Raw genomic sequence first — 21901 nt, forward strand, 5'->3', positions numbered from 1 at the left:
GTCTCATTAAAGCAAAGGGAGGAGAATTGTTTCCATTTTAATTCTTTAAACTGCCCCTTTGAGTGGCATGGAGACTTGAGTAATTCTGTTCTATTCCTTCTCTTCCTTTTCTGGTGAATTTTAATAATCAGACTGAATGCTGGGTAAGCAATTTTAGCTGAACAGCCTTAAACACATTAATTGGATTTAATTTCTGTTTCTTTCCTGAAAACAAATTAATTATGTCTAAAAAAACAGAAGATGAATGAAGTTTCATCACTAGTTGGTTAAGTTAGTCCAACCCCTATAGAACTAGTATTGTTAGTTAAATATCCTAATGAGAATGGCGCTTCTGCAACCAAGATATTGACCCCCCAATTGAAAAATGTATAGTCTCAGTTCTGATTGCATTCAGGTGAGCATTTTCAAGGAAGAGTTTGCTCTCCAAACAGTGATGAAATTGCAATGTACGTAATGGTATCAAGTCAAATCATGCCACATGTTACTATTTATAAGGAAATGGTTAACACCCATATCTAGACAGGAATGTTTTTTAATCAGAGTTCTTTCATTTATTTAAATTCTGGTTGAGTGGAAATATAATGTGAAACAAAAATGAAGGCTGATTTATTGGGAAAGGCAGACACTGTATTGAAGCCTTAGTGGTAAAGTAAAAAGGAAAGTGTGGCATGGTGAAGCCTGTAAGTTTCTGCCATTATAAGATTCAATTATTTATACCCTTTATTTTTTAAGAAGCTGCAATCTACACATAGCGGATCCATACAACTGCGGGACATCTCACCTCAGTCTTTATTGTTTTCTTAGGAGCTTTAAGGCTCTGGGTTCGTTTGGGAACTTTGTCTCCTGTATCATCATCAGATGGTTCAGTTCTAGAATCAGACTGTGTTCCATTATGTCTCTGAGTCATAGCCATGTCCTCAGATGAAGAGAAATAAGAGGCACCTAAGGAGAAAAACAATAGTGGGACTGCTTCATAAAGGTAAAAAAGATACTCAAGATACAGAGGCGTTGGGAGGCAAGGGAAAAAAGAGTATATTTATATAACAGGAACTGAACTCAAGGTCAAGGGAAATATGAAATTAAATGTATTTCTGAACCCCATAATTGACATTCTGCTCCATTATAACTGAAGAGCAGCAGTAGCTTCACAACCCATCTATTCTAAGCAGCTTTTCTTTTTCTCTACTGTGCACTTTAAAAATACACGTGATGCAGGAGATAATATTTTCTTTTTTTCAGGAAAATGCGAGAAGTAAATTATCTTCTCTTTTAAGACAGACTCTTAAAACTTTTATGCAAAGGCCCTTATACTTGCACCCATAGAACAATATAAAGTCATTTATAAAGCATTAATATATAAAAATAAGTCTCTTGCCAATTCATTTCTATAACAGGTACTGATTTTGATTTATCTGTTTTCATTTATTGTATGTTGAATTATCTTTTGTGTGTTCATGTGTTGCTTTAAATTATAAACCACCTTCTTAGTTTGTGCTTAGTTTGATCAGACATATAAATCAATAAATTTAAGAGAGACTGACTTCACTAACCTGAATCATCAATAGTTTCAAGATGGCCCTTAGAAGACGTATGCATGTGTGACTCGGGGCTTTGCAAATGCATTGTGTCATCATCTCGAATCAAAGTCAAGTCTTGCATGCTGAAACTCCGAAGTTTTTCAGACAGAACCCCCTGGCCCTTTAAAACACAACTCCTAGTTATAATTATCCATATGTACTACATTATAATGCATCTTAAGGGGAACACTGAAAGAACCTTTGATGAAAAACTAAATATAAAGGCAATAAAATCAATGACACAATTTGGATAGAAAATGAAGGGACTGTCTTTCCTCTAACATGAAGAAACAGACCAAATGGCATGTAGCTAGTCGACAGTAAGAAAATGAAGGGAAGGGAAACGCCAAAATTACCAAGCAAGGCAGATATTAAATACAGATATAAGGAGTTACCTTTGCAGCTGCAGTAACTGCTGCATTTGCTGCCAGATTTAATCCTCGCTTGCCAACACGCATCATAGTTTCATAACTCTTGTCACGGGCCTGGCTAATATATTCATCTATCTCCTAGGATTTAAGGGAAGTAAGGCTATGTTTAGGAATTAACATTATTTACCAATAAAATTCTAGCATAAGCTGCATACATACAAGATTCTAAGCCTTGTGCAGTGCGTTAGATCTTTATGCTTCAGCACTGAAATAGAAGGCAGATCTTCCGATTTATCCTAGAATCACCTTCTATCAATAATAAAATAAAATTCTCAACCATACTAGTAAATATTCCTGATCAGAATGGGCTACAAATTATCTCTAGATAATATATCACGGGATAAGAAAAGGTATACGGAGCATATAAGAAAAGTGTTATATATTCCATACTAATTAACAACATAATTTCCTGTATAACAATATATAATTTTATATAGTTTCCTATATAATAATATAGTTTGTCAATGTATACCAAAATTCAGCAGGTAAGGGCCACAGAATCTCTCTCTATATATAAGTGAAATACCACTGATGCATCACCACAAAATCTCCAGAACCGTAAAGCCTACAAACTTGAAATTTGGCATGCATGGTCCTCTTGGCTTCTAGGTGCTCACTAAGAAAGGATTTTTTGAAATGACCATCAGAACATTAGTATTTATTAACACACTCTGTTGCCCCCACCTGAAAAGAAATCTGTTCCAAATGCAAAACACAAGCAGAGGAGAGGAGTTCCAGTTTTAGTTTCACACCAGCAACCAGCTTTAGTACAGAACAGTTGAGCTAAGCCATGCCCAGGCTCCTTGCTCTCTCCTTCTTACTCACACAGTAAATACTGTTTCAGTTTCCAAACAACCCTCAATTCTCTCACACACTGACAGGACGCTAGCCATATGAATACCGATGGATGCTGGTAGGCAGAGCCAGAATTTTTTTCTCCTTATTTTCCTCTCCAAAAACTAAGTCCAATCACATAGTTTCATAGTGAAGCACGGGTATCCAGCTAGTACCTCATATTGCTCAGTCTGATATTCTGAATAGGGATCATCATATCTGATTACAAGCAAATCTATTAGCTTGAGATAAAAAGACATCAACTGATATACCACAGAAGCATGGCTAATTTTTATTTTAGATTATCAGTTTGATAAAGTCCCTTATAAATATCCAGTATGTATTCTAATAGTATATTATCTACTGTTTTGGGTGGTTGGTGTCTCATGGCTGTTTTTGAGATATTTGATCATTCTTAGTAAAGGTTTACTAAACTGTGGTGTGGGCACTGGAATTCACTACTGACACTTCAATGATTTTAATGATGAATTTACATGAGCATTTCAAATTAATTTAACCATATAAAACTAAGGGCCAAGCTAGACATAACTTGGATGCCACTTTTTATGATAGCCAATTCCCTTATAAAGCATATAAATTTAAAATGTCCATTTTTAATTTCAAAAAGAGTATTCAGATGAGGAGAACGACTACTTGTGCTCTGCTACTCAGATTAATTTATTTAATATCTATCTCTCTCTCATTAGTAGCGAAGCAGGCTGGGAGAAAATGCCTGAAGTCAGTGACCAAATATGGTAAGGTAAGGCTACATTCTTCATAATGTACCCACAGAGTTGTGCCACTGTGAATAACCTGTACTCCTAGACATGTACTATCTGACAACCGACTCAGAATATTTTCTGAGTTTTCTCCTCAAATTGCAAGGTACTATAAATATATGTGACAGTATGCACATTGTCTTTCCAACATCTTGTCTAAATATATGACATTGTCACAGGATATTGTGCTGCATTCATTATTTGCTCCCTGAACAGAAATTAAAAATACAACTATCTCATCAGGTCTTCAGAAACGGAACAGTTTCCTGTAGAGTCTGGTTTTGTTTTTATTTTTCCCTAGTTCTGATAGGATAGAATTGGGAAAGCTAGGAGGAAGGATGTGTGATGTGTGATTGAGAGCAAATTTCATTGAGTTTAATTATAAGATGCATTTTGCAGCCTTATATTAAACATATTATTTCTGTGCTGTGTTGTTTTTGCTTTATTCCCTTTCCTCTTCTAAACTATCAACACATGTCATTTTACTTGCATTATTTTATATGACCCGACTGGCCTGAAATAAAAAGGAAGGTTGATTTCTACTTAATCACAACCCCAAAATCTGTTCTGTGTCCTGCTCCAATTTGTTCTAGATGGCTGGGATATTTTCTAGAACATTGTGTGTGACACTACCAGCGACCAGGGGTGTTGGAACCCATGAAAATCACTGCCATACTACTTTGTTGCAGTGACACACATATGCTGGATCCCAATTCCTTCACTTTGGTTTGCACACACTCAGTTCTGGACTTCAACTCGTTACTATTAACTTACATTAATTTTTAATTACTCTGTGATTTTGATATGCATAAACCATATTAGGCAAAGTCTACAGAAAAGGATGGAGGGATAAATAATAGATAGGCAGACAGGCAAAGAGATGGAGATAAAATTGAAATACCCTCAATACACAAATCTGATATTTAACACCAAGACAATTTAGCTCATACAAATACTACAAATGTTACACATATTGTAGCAGAGTTAATGATCAATATTTATAATTTTAAAAAGATCATACTTGCCAATATTTTACCAGAGAAAACAAAAATTGATCCTGGAAACGTTCTTTCATATTTCCATTTTTAAATTAAAGTTCACATTTTAGAAGTATTTGGCAAAAGATGTGGTTCTATTGTAAACTGCCCGGAGTCACTTAGCGGAGATGGGTAGTTTAAAAATGTGTGACAGACAGACAGACATAGATAGCTAGACAGACATATATACATACATACATAGATAGCTAGATAGCTAGACAGACAATTTGGTATTTCAGATGGAGTCACTGAATGTTTTGTATAGCACCATTGCGATGATCTAAAAGGTTAGCTGTCAAATACATTCTTGATGCCAGTCTGTAGAGAGTTATTTATTTATGTATTTATTCACATTTGCATAGCTACCTATCTCACATTATCTGGCCAATGGGACCTGCAACACACTCCTGGACCTGATGGAATTGGAATAGGTAGGTGTAACCTGGGAGAGGCAGTCCCTCAAATATCCTGATTCCACACCATGTAGGGTTCTTAAAAAGTTATAATCAGCACCTTGAATTTAACCTGGAAGTAAACTGCCAACCAAAACAGGCCAGGTGGCCAAGGTGCCACATGAGCAGATCTCACATTCATAACTGCCTGTGTTGTTGCATTTTGCTCCACCGGAAGCTTTTGGATGCTCTTCAAGGACAGCCCCATGTAGAGCATATTATAATAGTCTCCTTGGGAGGTGTCTAGGGCATGAGTACAACCTCCAAAATCCAGAAATGAGCATAAGGGACATGCCATTTGTGCAAAGGCCCTTTTAGCCATGACTCCCATCTGCTCTTTGAGTAGGAGCTGTAAGTCCAGAAGAACCCTCAAGCTGCACACTGGATCTATTAGGCTTGGAGCATGAATATTGCTAAATCATCAGATACAGAAGGCTCTCAAATCCAAAGCCACTCAGTCTTGCCAGGGGGTTCAGCTGAAACCTAGTGTTCCCATCCAGACCCCAAAGCGTTTAGGCACCAAGAGTGTAGATAAACAGCAACTCATCGGGGGCAGAAATGTAGAACCTCACTCCATGGTGATAGATGATATCACCCAGAAGTTTCATTTAGATGTTTAATAGGAGTTGAGAAAGTACCAAGCATTTCAGCATCCCACATAGACGAGGATTTTTTTTTTTAAACTTCTGATCAGCACCAACTGGAATGGTATTATTGACTCACCAGAAGATGAACTTTTAATATTTGCTACGGTATCTACCTAGTGACCTCTAGTGGTCATTAGGGCCAGTGAATTCTGGTGTTGGATGGGCACCAAAGAGGCTTCTTGAGTTTCCAAAGGAAAGCAAGTGTGCAAAAGTCATTAATGAAAGCAAAGTTCATAGTTAAAAAATTAAAAAAACACAAGATTCCCTTCTGAGTTCACACCCTGAAGAGCAAAAACTATAAGGACCAACAATGAATATTATGCAGTACAGAAAAGTAATAGTTGGAGATATTAACCTATGCTGGAGATGCTTCATTGAACTAAATATGAATAAATACACATGTGTAAAGAGTACAGATTTGTATACTCTAACCAAAATTAAATTGCTTCATAAACTATTTAAGCTCTGAGAGAAACACTGATGCTGATATCTGTTAGAATACTTTTACCTTACTTAGAACATAATCTTAAATACAATCTTAAATGGAATAATTAGTCTTTTCGTTCTGAATGCATTTGATATGATCTGCATCAAATGCATTCAGAAGGAAGGGCTGAATTATTTCCTAATTGGCACTTCTGGGTTTTACAATGAAGCATGCATTTTACAATGAAGCATGCATTAAAATTAAAATATATATGGATCTTTTACAACTGATATTAAACAGCATAATGGTGATTTGTACTCAAGTACAAAAAAAATACAAATTGCAGCTTTCAGGCAGTGAAAGTGAAAGGTGACCAATCTTTAGCTTGGAAAAGGGGTCTTTTTTGCATCCCTACCAATAACAACAAATTAACAAAACAATCAAGAAAATATAAAATGTATTTCATAAAATGTAAAGTTGCTTGTGGATACAATGTGTAGTTCAGTGCATTACTACTCCCTAACATGGTAATAATTTATTTAACTGATTTTTTAAACATTATTCTTTTATGTAATCATTTTCTCCATAAAGACCTAATTTCTTTTACTACGATGCTGTAGAAAGTGAATCATTTGCCACCCAAAGCCCAAAATTCTAAGAAATTATGATAAAATAGATGGCACGACATATTAGAGCTTTAAAAATTAGGATCAACTTAAAAGTTAGCAGAAACTTCAATTTGATGCTGATTCAAGAAAAAAAGTTTAACATTCTAGTGAATGTTATTGCTCTGGAGCAGGGGTGTCAAACTGGCGGCCCACACACCGGATGCGTCACACACAGGCCAAGCCCACCCCAGCTCTGCGAAGGGAAAAAGACATCGTGAACCGTCACATGGCGGCAAAGTGACACCATGAGTTTGGCACCTGTGCTCTGGACTGAGGATGAAAAACTGCATAGCTCTTTTTACCTTTTAGCAAGAGATAGCAAGAGCTACTTTAAAAAGGAGACACCGGAACTTTCACAAGAAATTTCTGTCATCCACTGACTGCCATCCTTCTTTTATTTTTCACAGGCATAAACCAAATTGATAAAAGAAGATATGCTTTTTGTACCTGTATCATGTGATAGAATTACAAGAGAGAATGGAAAGTAATTGCACACCCATTCTCCATTAATTGCCACGTATTTTGCAAGAAATAGATATCCAAGAAAAAAATCAATTAATGAAGCAAATGCTGAACGTTTTGGCAAGATCCAGATTATCCCATGAAAGGATGGGAACCATGTATGCACACATCAGTATAAAGTGGTTGATTTGTGAATTTCCTTTGGTTGGAGGTTTCTAATTACTTGAAATGCTTCTCCTAACAAGTAGTCTTCAAATATTACTTTTCAGAGGGACACAATAAGTTATACTAGAAAAGAGATAGAAAGTCCTGGCAAGTACATACAGTAAAGCAACATGCACAGCCATTTGTATCATTAAAAGTGGGTGTGAAATCCCAGTCATCATTACTCAAATAATGGTCAGCATATTCTGATCAGGTTGCAAATTCACTCTTGCTCAGTGGGACAACTATTTCATTCATTCATTCATTCATTCATTCATTCATTCATTCATGCTTTATAACCTCCCATCTCAAAGAAGTGATTCTGGGTGGTGAACAATCATAAAGTAAAAGTTACAATACAGTACAAAATTAAATATATATGGTAGCAAAGAAAAAAATGTCATCATAAATGTTAATATAGCCAGGAAAAAGAGCCCTTCACACACTCAGGACCTCAGACCCAAATACAAAGGCCTTACGAAAAGCCAATGGGCTTGGGGTCATCCTCAACGCTGAAAGGAAAATGTTCTAGAGAATGGGAATTATGGCAGAGAAGGCATGTCTCCTAGTTCCCACCAGTTGGACATTCCTTGGCTAACGGGGGTATGTCCAACCTGCCAGACTTAGTTGGATAGGTAGAACCACTGGGAGAAGGTGGTCCCTCAGGTAATCTGACCCCAGGCTAACCCTAGTTGCCATTTATATTGGCAGAGAAATTCTCTTACTATTTTTCTAGCAGGTCTCATTCAATTGTGATAAAAAATTGTTTTATAAATTATTTTAACAGGAATGGCGTTTGGCATTCTTGCACTTATTTAGTGACGAGAAGAAGGAGTGCATATGAAGTACATTTCATTGTACAATAATCTTTCCAATAGCCTGCAATCTCCCTCATGCCCATTGATTAATAAATCAGGAGGGAAATCTTCCCATCAAGTCTTTTCTGGGTTAGTGCTATTTTCATCATCACATAGGAATCCTTCCCTTGAAATTTTTTTGAATAAGCTGTATCCAGATATTAGCTAGGCAATTTTGAAAGTTATTTATGCTCAGTTCCAGATACCATTCATTCAGCATGAATAAACACGGGCATGACTGATTTCAAGGGTCCTTTTCCTGCAACCCAACCACATTTGAAGTTCCTCAATTTTCATGTCTAATAATTAGGCAAGTTGCAGTACCTTCTCCTTATTGGAGAGCGTTGGGTGAACAAACTTCCTGTACAGGACACTGGATCCCTTGGTATAAGGAGAGAGCAGCCAGATCACAAATGCGATTTTCAACTCGAAATAAAAGGGAAACCTGAGAGAAATGGAAAAGCTAGAATCAAGCTCAGGTTAGAGTCAGGCAGAGGTTGACAGTCCAGAATAGTACAGATGGAATAAGCAAAGAGAGGAAAAAAATGAACTATAGATAGAATAGAATCAATACCACAAAGGGTAGGACTGAGAGAGAGTGACTGGCCCCAAGTCACTCAGTGAGCTTTCATATCTAAGGGAGGCCTAGAACTCAGCCTCCTGGATCAGCACCTTAACCACTATACTAAACTGACTTTCATTCTTTTCAAGAATGCTCTTTTTTGAAACCTTATTTTGGATTAATTTTTAATTTTAATAAATACTCCAACAGAGCAAACATAGAATTAAACACCAACTACTGTACCATTTAATATTTTTTTTCAGATAGCAATAAATCATCATCACTGTGGAGATTTAATATGACCAGTTCTTGCCTCAAAATCACCCAACAATTCTCATCCCAGTACATATCCCAATAATTCACATCTTTTGAACAAGTTGCCAGTAAAATGGCAACAGAATTATTACTGTAGGATTGGAGTAACAACTCTCTCCTCAATGTGTTTTCAGAGAACAAATCCCTTGAAATTATTTCACAAAGCAGAAGATACTGATGACTTGCAATAGTATCAGAAACAACCATTTTATTCAGAGCCAGAATCCAAAATTTTAAAAATTACTCTTGGAAGAAAGAATAATATATTATTACCAAGTTCAAACATTCAATTTATGAGATATAAATGTGATACAGCAAATGACTATTTCCAGCAAAAATTTAAAATTAAAATAAACTTTAGAAAAAACATTCAAAGAGGTCAAGAATGAGAAAATAGAATACTTTACTAAAATACCTAACAATATAATTGCCAGTTTTAGATTACCGATTTAAAAAATATTACAACATCAAGTAGTTCCTACCACTGGTAAAGAACTTACCAAGACAGAATGATGTCTGTGAGTGTTTCTGCTGTGGTGAAGAAGGCAAACACAATCCAATACATCATCCATTTAACCTGCAAGGCAACCATTGTATTAAAAGTATGCTGAACATTAGGCGTTACCTTAAAACATTTGATTTATAGATACCAAACATTCTAAACAATTTTTCTCATATAGTTACAAATATTTACACTAACATAATTTTATAAAAATGATGCTTATGTAAGCAAAGTTTGTCATGCCTGTTTGTAAATAGTTTGTCATGCCTATTCTTGCTTTTTCTTTTCCCCTTTAACTCCCTCAAATTTTATTTGCTTCAAACATTGAAGTATATAACTGATATAAGATATATATATAACTGATATAAGATATCTATCTATCATCTATCTATCATCTATCTATCTATCTATCTATCTATCTATCTATCTATCTTGGAGCCAAGTTGCACTAAAAGCCTCCAATACAGGAGCACAATGTTGCCAGCCAATCAAGACACAAAAAAGCCACAAAACAGACAGAAGATATTAGAAACACCAATCAAGCAGAACACAGCAAACTCCAAGACCAATAAACACAGACCAAGACTCCCAACCAATCAGGATGAAGAAAAAACCATTCTGGCACAGCAGTAGGCTAGCCCCAAATTTAAAACTGAAACAACTGTAAAAGTCTGACTCACAGACGAACACAGTACAGAAGCCTGATGATGGCAGATGAGAGAGATTCTGCCGAAACGTTGCTACAACTTTAAAAGCACAACTATAATGACGTGGGAAAATATCTGAACAAAGCTGAATACCATACATATAAAGACCCATGAAAACTTAAGAAAACAAATAAATGTATGTATGTATGCATGTATGTATGTATGTGTGTGTGTGTGTATGTATGTATGTATGTATGTATGTATGTATGTATGTATGTATGTATATTGCTGTCCAATAGCTTGTTTAATGAGAGGTAACATTGGAAGAAGAGGGAATTTCATCAAAAGAAATCAATGGAAATTTTCTGCTAATAGAAAAGTTGGGGAAAAGCTTTTTGTAATCCTGTTTCAAAACTTGTTTAAAAGTTTAGGAGTCCTAAGGAACATATTTGGGGTTAAAGAAAACAAGAGAGATCTCCAAAATAGTGTAACAAGTATTTAGGAGGAAAACATATTACCTAAAAGACCCATATCAGCATCATGATTCAACACAGCAATTGATAGTGTTTTATTACAACATACTGCATATAACAGATATTTGTATGTCAGCACCTTGATGGCAGGCAGGGGGACAGGCAGGTACTAGCTCCCCCTGCTGTTTATAAGAATGTAAGAGCATAAGCAGAGCCCAGCAGTATCAAGCTATGGACTGTTTGATCCAGCAAAATGTTACACAGAAGTCATCCATATCCTGGAAATTAGACTACAGCCAGCTTTCATTGGGCTGGCTAAAAATTCCTTTCTCAATGTACAGTGTAAAACAGGTTATTATTTTTTAAGTTTTGGAGGAATATATTGTATTAAAGCTAGTAATTATTGATACTATTCTCAATGTACAGTGTAAAACAGGTTATTATTTTTTAAGTTTTGGAGGAATATATTGTATTAAAGCTAGTAATTATTGATAGCAGTACTAGACAAATACCAATAATCTGTCTAGATCTCTTCACAACCATCTAAATGTGTGACTGTCCCAAAGGTGCTTTTTCAAAAGGCAACTGAACTTTGCTTTTGCTTGAAGATGTTTCATTTCTGAATGAATGGTCGAGGACAGAAGGATTTATATTCCTTGTAGTCATCTGGTTGTTAGCACTCTTTCAGAGACTTGTTGAGGCACTTAAGAGGCTTATCTGTGCCCTCAGCGTCATCTGAATAGTGCAAATGGATGTGGGACCTTCTTGGAAGGTTGCCTTTTGAAAAAGCACCTTTGGGACAACCATGACCTGGATGACTGATAATCTCCATAGACATTTAAATGTGTGACCGTTGTATCTTTCGACCATTACTGAATCTTTCTATATTTAACTTCACCTGATAAAATTACAGTTATTAAACTCTTAAGGAAAACAAAATCCAAGTGATTCTGAAGATTTCCAGAAGGATTTCTATAATCTGGGTATGTGGTCAGCCAAATTATTAAGGTGACTCAGTTTAAATATATGTAAACAGATAACATGCTTGAGCAAAACAAAAACAACCACCCTCCCATCTTCACATTTACACTGACAGAATCTGATTTGTCTGTAACCAACTAGGGAAAAAATATTGGGATCATACTGGATAACTCAGTGAAGATACTGTGCTGAGTCAGTGCACATGAAGTATAAAATATGCAAATTCTGAAGAAAAGAATTGAAAATAAACATGCCAATATTTTAATGCTCCTATAAATCCATGTCTGATTTAGAATAATGTATACAGTTTTGGTTGTTACAGTTGAAAAAGGATATAAAGAGCTGGGAAAAGTGCAAGAGAGGAATATTTGTCTGTCTCCTAGTTGCAAACATTCCAATAGAATCTAGTTGGCAGCTGTGAGAAACACAGTGCAGACCTAAGATGGTCTGATCTAGCAGAATTGTTTTTCTTTCTTTCTGATGAATATGTGTTCTAACATTACAAAGAAAAAGAAGAATTTTCAACACTGCCATGTCCAAACATTAATCTATATATCCCCCTTTACCCATCTCCATTCTAAGCTACTACATAATTTTCTTTCTGAATTAGAGAAGTTTTTAGTCTCCAATCAAATAAACCACAAGGAATCTATTGAAAATATTTTTGAACAGCTGATTCAGATTTGCAAATGCCTGTTCTTACTATAAAAAGATAAAGCCTCCATCCGAATGAGTTTAACTCCTTGTGACTACCATCAGAGCATTTTCATGGCAATAGTGCAGAGCTTACCATTGCTTTTATTCCAGGATGCTTTTCAACTTTCCAGTCTAGCCTATAGTCTTTTAATTCCCTGGTAGGCTCTCATCCAAGTAGCATTCAGGCTACGTCTGCCTACTTCTGAATTCAGACAAAGTTACTGACATTTTGTAAAGCTGTGAAAACAATTTTATTCAGGCAGCCTTTCAAAGCTCAATAGTGACTGGGTTTTGATCTTACATGTGGCTTCAAATATAAACTGACTTTGAATTGCTTACATTCCTCTCTACAGTATTACAGAGTAAATGTAAATCAATAACCAAATTATAATAAGATGAAAGTAAATAAGCACTATCATAATTTTCAATAATACCATAATTATCAATGCACTGCCTTGTACCACACTTTCAGGAACAATTTCCACACCATTCCCAATGGCCTTCTGAAAGAACAAGCTCATTTTTTCATCTCTGGAGCTGCACTATTATCAAGAAGAGAGGTCACCAAGGGACAAATTTGTCCTTGGGTTCCCTCTGGCCATCTTCCCTGTGAAAACACATCATACAGGCAGACTCCATTCACAGAAGGCAATTTTAACTGTATCTGTCAACCAGTAGAATCCCATATTAGGGGTATACGACAAACTGAAATGAGCCAGTCTCTATTTGAGTTGCTACACTGTGGATGGTGTAGCTTGTAAATGAACTTCAAGAGCATTAATATGTATAATAAATATCAGTAATTCAAAAGTGAAGTGATAAAAGCATGAGTATTGCACCAAAGCCTCCCAATTAAGGAATGTCCACTATCTCCTTCCACTTCTCAATTAACAATTTCTACTCTTCCACCACCTCCACATAATTTTCTGTTCTTCCAGCTTAGTTTTTAACTGTCAACTACAAACTTTCCTAAATTGATCAGATTATTTCATATACGTTACAGTGCTTTCTGCTCTTTCTATCTTCCAGTTCTTACTTCATTCATAAGGAGTGGCTTTAATAGCAGCCATGATTTGTGGAAGGTTATTTAATGCTGTGTTTGGCATGGGTTCATATTTTATTATATAGACTGTGGACAGTGGTAATTTGTTTCTATTGCATGTGATCAGAAGCAAACTCCAAGTAGATGAACTTTCTAGTTTCTGATACACAATTTCCTAAGATTTGGGGTATAGAATATCTAAATACAGTATTATATATTTATTTATAAAATATACATATTTTATAATAAATATACAATTTTTGGTAGAAAATATTTTTCATTAATAACTAAGAGGTTAGTCAGGTGATGCTGAAAAGTTGTTGGTATTCCTAATCTATAGCAATTTAGGTATAGCTTTGTGCCACCATTCTGGGTAATCAACAGATTTTCAAACCTATTTTAGATTCTAGTGGCAGGAATGCATTTCAAACTCTGATCCTTTTAAATCAGGATCAGAGACGTAAGTCTGAAACCTAGTTTAGGGACTGACACAAATGATTATCACTGAGGGATAATTATCCTGAAAACTGGACAACTGGTATTGAAGGCCATTTATGGATAATGGTCAATGACATAGCTTTCCGTATTTAGTTTTTGTATTTTTAAGAGCAACCAAAAACATTTACAATGAGCACATTCTTGGCAAGGAATAATGACTTTATTATAGAAAAACACAGATAATAACTGTTTTATTTCAATCTTATTCCAATCATTTCTTAGGATGGAATTTGCCTTTTTCCACTGCCAGTTCATATTTAGTAAGTTTTGTAAGTTTTCTATTGTACACTTTTCAAAAGTTTTCTATTGTACACTTAAGACTTTTCCAAGATGGTAAAGACAATTTTTGACTGGGAGCTACCCAGCTTTGTTATAAGATGGGCAGCTGTATACAAGTTTTAAATAAATAAAATAAATAAAACATCCGAGATGTTTTTCAGGACATGCAACATACACTAGGTAATAGAAGCCTAGGTGCCCTACTTTACATAAGTTCCATTATTATTTTACCACACTTAGTTTGGGTAAATTATTAGGCTTCCCTAAAGGAAAATGTGCTGTCAGATTCCTTAAGGTTCTTTCTGTTACATTTTCTATTACAATGCCCTACCTACCCCCACATCCTACTGAGACAGGTTTTAAAGAAATGCTTAACAATGCGATCAACAAGCTGGTGATATGCCCAATGTATCACTTGAATTTCCTGACTTTATTGTATTTTAATTAATACATTTTACTATTGTATTTTAATAGACATCTACTATATACAATCAAGATTTAAAATTATTGTAATTGCCCTGACCAGCTCTTTGAATGGTTGCGTTGGGACAAAAATCTCTATAAACATGTAGTTAGAATCAGATATGGTAGTAGCCTCCAAGTCAAGAAGTTTTAAAAGGGGATTGGACAACTTCATGGAGGCTGGGCTAGTCATGGGCTAGTAATAGCTACTAGCTTTGATAGCTATTGCTACTTCTGGAATTATAGGTAACATGCCTTGAACATCAGCTGCAGTGGTGGGATTCAAAAAATGTTACTGCCAGTTCTGTGGGCGTGGCTTAGTGGGCATGCCAGGGGAAGGATACGGTAAAATCTCCAGTCAGAGGTGGTATTTGCTGGTTCCCCACACTACTCAAAATTTCTGCTACCGGTTCTCCAGAACTGGTCAGAACCGGCTGAATACCATCTCTGATCAGCTACATCATACTCCTGAAGAAGTCTCTCCTTCTCCTTCTTCTCTTTCTCTTTAATATTGCAAATAAAGCACCAGTCTACAGATCTTATTTATATAAAAATGTCTTTAGATACTGCAAAGACCTAAAGTATATGTGCTTTTAGAAAATAAAAATGGTGGATGGGTTAATCTTAATCATTTCTTTGCAAGCCTAGAAAAAAAGGGCAATAATCTGTGGATGAAATCAGAAGTTTGTAGCCCAGAAAGAATGACAGGAACCAGTTCGCTTCTGGTAAGCCCAGAAAGAATGACAGGAACCAGTTCGCTTCTGGTAAGTTGGTGTTTTGTGCCAGCTTATATTAATAGTGGCTTTAGAAATAGGTAAGTTTTCTATGAAGCCATTTTTACTCCTGGCAAGGTTTTACAATGTCAAATGGGTCCCTGGTCTAAAAAGATTGGAAGCCTTGATATGGTTCAGAATATTTAGAACTATCTTTCTTTCTCCATATATTGCCCCCACAAGATGTTTCAATTTTTTTTTTACAGAACATATGAACAACCCATAACTTTATTATTACATGCAGCTTTGAAGTTCTCATTTGTGTTGGCTTCAGAACAACCCTGGTTTGGTACCAGTAATATTAAATAGGGTATTCATAGCTTTAAAAGATTTTGGGGGTGAGTTTGGGCAAAATAAAGAGGTTTTTGTAATTTATAGTTCCAGACAATGGGCATACAATTTAGCCCTCCATGATGGTAGTATTGCCACCAGTCCCATTTTGTGACTCTTAGGACAAAAAAAAAAAAGACATTAGTCATCAAAAAGTTTGTATAGTGGGCCTATTCTAAGTAAGTAACTAAGGCTTTAGAACACCATGACAAAGGCTTTTTCAAAATTTCCTTGGTGGAACAATCTTTGGAAGAAAGAAAATCTTGAGCGTCACACTATTAATTGTTTGAATAAAAAGGTCAAAATACGTTGCTGACATATCTTGCTGGTGTATTTGACAGATGTCTTTAATATTCATTTATTTTAAAAGGGCAAATGCTTTTTTGAATTATCTTGACCTCTTGTTGATGAAAAACTAATTTAGGACAGCTAAAGAATGTAAATATCACATAACAAAACTGGCATAAACATTCCCTTTAGAAAAATAATGTTCTAGTTTCCTCTCAGAACAAGCATGACCTTAAAAATTGGAAGCATGGGTATCACAATGAACAAACATGCAAAGACGTATGTTCTGATATGTCCCATTTGGTACCTCTACCATTTAGTTCTCAGAAAAAAGCATGAAATATTGAAAATAACTAACACTTGTGGATCACATAAATAATATTAATAATATAATCCATGCTAGGCCAACAATAATTTCATAGGTGTTGTTTATGAAAGCTAATAATGTGAAAGTGGGAATATTTTGCAATTTGCAAACTGCCAAAAGCTGCTCTAGGAAGACTTTTAGCCCAGATTTTCAAATGCAACTAATTGATTATTTTTTTCTACAATGAACTTTTGTGAAAGTTCCAATTACATGTATTAGAGATTTATATTCTACCCAGAGTCATTGAGAGTTCGACAGAATGCAAGTTTAAATAAATAAATAAATAATGATCCTATAAAGTATAGACTTCATTTTGTATAGCGAAGCATGAAGCAATACAATAAGAAACATTGTAAAAAAGCAGCACTGCTCTTGAGACTAATTTCAATGTTTCCCATACTTCTTCCTTTTCCAATTGTTTACCTATTTCTCATTTTTCCTGACATATATTCTTTTGCTTTAACTTCCCTATAGCAAAAAACAATCTATTAATCTTTTTATGAATGGCTAAAAGTGGTCTAGGGATGTTCAATACTGTACATTACAGTCTAATTAAGAAACCTTCATTTTAAATAGATTTTTGTTTCTTAATTTCTGAATAATTGTCAGGTGACACACCCAATGCCAAGTACTTGTGACAAACCTCCAATACTCCAGTGCTACAATAAAAACAACCACTAAAATTGGCAGCAAAACTGAGCATTGTGTTTTCACCAGGGCATACAAAAGCACTTTTAGCCTCCCATGCTTTGTGCAAATATGTTAGTGACATAGTCATTGTTTTAATGTGCAAAGTACGGTGTTTAAATTGGCTGAAGCCTGCAAGATGGTACCCGTAGCTATTCCAAAGACAGTGTACCATGATGCTTTGGAATAGCTAGTAGTTTATACTAGCTTTAACTTTTACAAGTTAAAAGCAAGAAGTGATTAGCTGAAGAAGCATATAGTGACATCATCAGCTTATCCTATGTGTGTGTGTCTCTCTCTCTGTGTGGTCATTATATGGGAAAAATTGCTTAAGAGCAGAACAAGCATGTCAATTCCATTCCACAGTATGTTCACATCAAATAAATAAAATCCTTTGGTTTTAACTAACATATTAACAAGAATACAGAAAATGAAATGTCAGCTTTTTGCCCGTTCACAAAACCTGGTCATCCCCCAACAGGAGACAAACCATGAACGATAGAAGAGAAAGATCAGTCCTTAAAACAAATATGATGGCTGCCTTGCACTTACATATTCTTTCACATTTTTCGTCTTCACAGCTTTGTAAGAAGAATAGGCAGGGTACAGGGTGCCAAAAACCAGACTGCAACCAGAGTTTTAAAAATAAAAACAAACAAAAACGGGGGGGGGAGGAGAGGGAAGGAAGGAAGAGAGAGTGAGGTTCCAGTTATTCGGGGTGGGCGTCAGACTCTTGCAAACCTGAGCGACGTCCAGGTCGTCCCCCCTCCCCCCCGCACCTCCACCGGCCCAACGAGCAGGCCGAGCAACGAGGCGCTTTGCTCTCTCCCACCTGCTGCATCCACAATTCCCTCCCTCGTCGGCCAGGCCCGTCAGGCTGGCTCACCCGGCCGTCTATTTCGCGGCAGACTTTCGTCCCCAGGGTGGCGAGGGAGCCCCGGACATCAGGCAACGCCCCGTCTGGTTTCTCCGCCTCCAGGGTTCAGGGCGAGGAGCGCTGGCCTCCCCCCCACCGCCCCACCTCCACACCCGCAAGCTACCCCGGGGGAAGAAAGGGGAAAAAAAAAGAAAAAAAGAGGGGGTGCACGCGCTTAAAGCCCCGGGGAGGGCAGCTCTGCCCGACCGCGCGCGAGCCCCCGGTCCCCATCTTCATCCCGTTGCCTGGCAACGGCACAGACAGGGCCTCCCGCCTAGCCGCCCTCACGCTCTTACACCACCAGCCGGGAGATGATCCAGGACACCATGGCAAAGCGAGGCCCAGACTTCTCCGGCAACGGCGGCGATTGGGAGCTGGCTTTCAGCACCAGCTGCAGCAGCAGCAGCGAAAGAAAAAACGGGGCGCTCTTAAAGGGCAGGTTTCTGCAGCAAGCGTAGCCCCGCCCCGTTCCCTTAAAGGGGAGGGGCTAACCGGTGCGTCAGAGGGAAAAGAACCGCGCACCGCATCCCGGAGAGCTCGACTGGATGCGCGCGCCCCTCCTCTCTTCTTCCCGGTAGCAGACCCTGAACTGGGTGGGCCGGGCGGCATTGCGTCAAACGAGACTCCTTTGCTGGCTATACAGACCGGGGTCCGCCCTAGAAGAGCAAAGCGGTGCGCGGGGAGCACGTTAAGCCCCCCTTCAGCCCCGGCCTGGGAGAGCTTACAGGACCTGGGTGTTTACGGGACGTGGGAAAGGTTTAGCCCAGGGCAACATTCGGCATGGGATAAAAGCCCCTTTAATCCCCAGAGGGATTAGCATACCTTTTCACGAGGGTTTTCATCGTGCGTGATAGGAGGACAAAAAGCCCTCAAAGCGCAGGGGAAGGAGAGGAAATGACTCTCTTCCCCGAAGTTTCCCTTTTCTAAAGCGAAAGAAACGCGGCAGCGTGCATACACAAAGAGTAATGTATATAGCAGGGGAGTACTGTATAGTAAGCTGGGGCTGTCAATCTTGCAGTAATTGGAAACTATTTTTGTTGACAAGCCAGTAATCTGAAAAAGAATAACATCTGGCCTAGCTAGTGCCCTTCCCTCACCCCGAATTACTGGAGCATTACTCTTCTTTATGATTGGAGTGCAATATTCATAAAGAGCTGATGAGGACCATCTCACAGCATATTTTGCTGTCCACACTCTTCATGTATGATTATCTTGCCACACCTGAAATTGTGCTAGCAAAAATGAAAGAGTAGAAAGATGACCAACTGTAATATATCCAGTGAGATTAAAAGAATCATAGGAAGAGAATAATAGGAGGGACTAGGAGTGTTCACTAATGCAACACTCTGTAATATGCGGCTGTCCATCTCTTGTGATGTTCAATAAATGAACTAGATTTTTTACTCTAGAAGTACACGGACTACAATTGTTAAAAGGCAAACTTTAAAGAAAAAATCTACACCCACACACACCCACACCAGCATACATATATAACAAGAATTTTTAAAAAGCATTGGAACAGGTATGAACAGATTTCCCTTGGAGCTATCTTAATATAATTTTCAGTGTTGATTTCATGCACTTTCTGCTGTAAGTGCTAGAACCAGAACCATAATCAAACTTCTTGCAGGAGAAAAAATGCCAGCAACCTTGAAAGAAACTTTGAGATTTTGGACCCATTAGTTAATTTTAAGAATGCACGCTCCTGTAGATGAATTACAGTACATTTAAAAGATGTTATGGAAGGGGGACAAGTGTTACCTGACAAGACTGTGACTGATCTGAACACAGATTTAAAAATGACAGGCTACAAAAATACGGAAAATTAGACTAGACTAGACCTACAAAAGAAAATGACTGATGTCTTAATTAAAAAAGATACAAATAACAAATTGGGAGTGATCTAGATAATTTTGGGGTATTTCAGATAACAAAAGAGGCTTGTTAAAGATTTGAAATTTGTGAATAGGAACCAAAGAAAAATAATCAAGTTTTAGGACATTATTTGAAAGGATTAAAGATTAAGGTTGTTTAAAAAGAAATATAATTGCTTTATTTAAATCATTTATCTTGTGACGAAGGGGGAAATATTTTTTTACACATCTTTTTATTTTCTTCTATTTTTTTCTGTACTCATTTTGGTTTATATTAAATTTTATTTTTTGGAAAAAGGAGATAGCCATTCTGTATTATTCAGATTACCATCTCAAAACTGTGTACAATTCTGGAAATTGCAATTTAAGGAAAATTAAAGACAAATTAGAATAGTTTTGTAGAAGGGAAACAAGAAAAAACAAAAATGACAGATTAAGCCCTATAAGGCGGGAGTGAAGGAATGGGTATATTTAACTTTGAGGAAGGAATATTGGAGAAGGATAGAAACACATCCGGCTTTTCAGATTCTCTAAGGGAGTTTTAGCTGAAGGTGATATTGACATCTATTGTTCCAGAGAATTCTCAAACTATAGGATCCACTAGAATACATCTATTTGAATAGTAAACACTGCAATGTGAACTTTCATAAACTTCACCAGATTACACAGGGCACACCTCTCCAGGGTGCAGAATATACATACTTTGCCTGTCCATATTACTAAAGCAGCACTAGCCACTATGGCAAACAGTAGCAACGTGTCATTTGGTATAAACCAGGATCTCACTTCTTTCAGGTTTCCACATTGGCCCTTTGAGTTTCATGCTAATTTCAGTTAAAAATCCTTCTCCAGTAGTATACGTAATGTATCTTTTGTCATATTAAACATTTGGAAGAACTTCTGAAGTTCTCTTAATCATACCAAAGGTTTTCAGCAGGACATGTCAAGATTGTGAAACCCTGGTAATTGTCAGTCCCATCCTGAAGACATAACTATTATTCTAACCAGGATATTTCAAAATTGGATTTGAAACAAACGTATTCTGATGGTAGTGATGAGTAGGGAATCCTTTCACAGAAACTGTACAATTATTTTGTCCAAATGATTTTGAGGCAGAATATTGTACTATTATTTGAAAAGGTGGCATCCTTAATAAAATTTCATAACACAGTATTTATGCCAAAGTTTATTAATGAAAACAGTGATTTATAATTAGTATGGCAATATGATTTATAGCTGTGTTTAATTATGGACCTGAAATAAGGTCATGCATGTTTACAGCCCTTCCTCTTCCATAAGATTAGAGATATGAAAATTAGTTTTAACACAAAAGGTGCTTTATACCCTTAATAGATTTAGGTTTCTGGAAAAAAATGTTTAAAAAGGAAATATTTTAAGAATATTCATAAAAAAGTAACTTTGTTAGTTTCTGGCAGAGGAAACTAATTTCTCATTAAATTATCCAATAAAATCAGAGGAAAAAAATAAGAAATTTGCTCTTGGCTTTGGTGAAATGTCTTGAGAAAGCTGGGAAAAAAAGCATTTAAAGAAATGGATATGGCTGTATCAGCCTTCAAGCCTGGGACATAAGACAAGAATAGATATCATGAAAGTTACCAATTTCATAAATTTAAAAAATTCTAGCTACAATTAGATGCAGAATACTTTTGGGAGACTTTAAACCAAATTTGCACTTCAGATAAATTATGCAAAGAAAGTACAAATATGAATTGAGAAACAGTGCTATAAATAGATGCAAACGTAACTTTTTTGCAACCTTGTTTTTTCCTGCGCTCTGTGAACAATTTTTACCATTTATTGAGATTTTGATAAT

At 36.6% G+C, this 21901-nt stretch overlaps 1 protein-coding gene across 5 annotated transcripts in view; it reads right to left on the minus strand.

The window, feature by feature from the left end:
* The window catches only part of REEP2 (receptor accessory protein 2), a 31565-nt gene extending 12850 nt beyond the window's left edge, over positions 1 to 18715 (minus strand). For 3 of the 5 annotated variants that reach the window (XR_015747560.1, XR_015747559.1, XM_026673340.2), the window contains exons 1-7: positions 18490 to 18715; positions 17830 to 17902; positions 9753 to 9829; positions 8700 to 8820; positions 1973 to 2086; positions 1551 to 1698; positions 782 to 942 (exon numbers count right to left, since the gene is read on the minus strand). Coding sequence is in view for 3 of the 5 variants with exons in the window: in XM_026673340.2 (XP_026529125.1) it covers positions 782 to 942; positions 1551 to 1698; positions 1973 to 2086; positions 8700 to 8820; positions 9753 to 9829; positions 17830 to 17902; positions 18490 to 18521 (726 nt within the window). In the remaining 2 variants the exon portion in view is untranslated. Of the gene's footprint in view, positions 1 to 781; positions 943 to 1550; positions 1699 to 1972; positions 2087 to 8699; positions 8821 to 9752; positions 9830 to 17829; positions 17903 to 18109; positions 18257 to 18489 lie in introns of those variants that run through there. The other 2 variants (XM_087955033.1, XM_087955034.1) reach the window with 2 other exon arrangements.
* Between the last annotated feature and the right edge of the window lie 3186 nt (positions 18716 to 21901).

The sequence above is a fragment of the Notechis scutatus genome, chromosome 2 (genome assembly GCF_049901735.1).
Source record: "Notechis scutatus isolate UNSWTSFEM ecotype Mainland chromosome 2, rNotScu1.2, whole genome shotgun sequence".
In the NCBI taxonomy this organism is placed as follows: Eukaryota; Metazoa; Chordata; class Lepidosauria; order Squamata; family Elapidae; genus Notechis; species Notechis scutatus.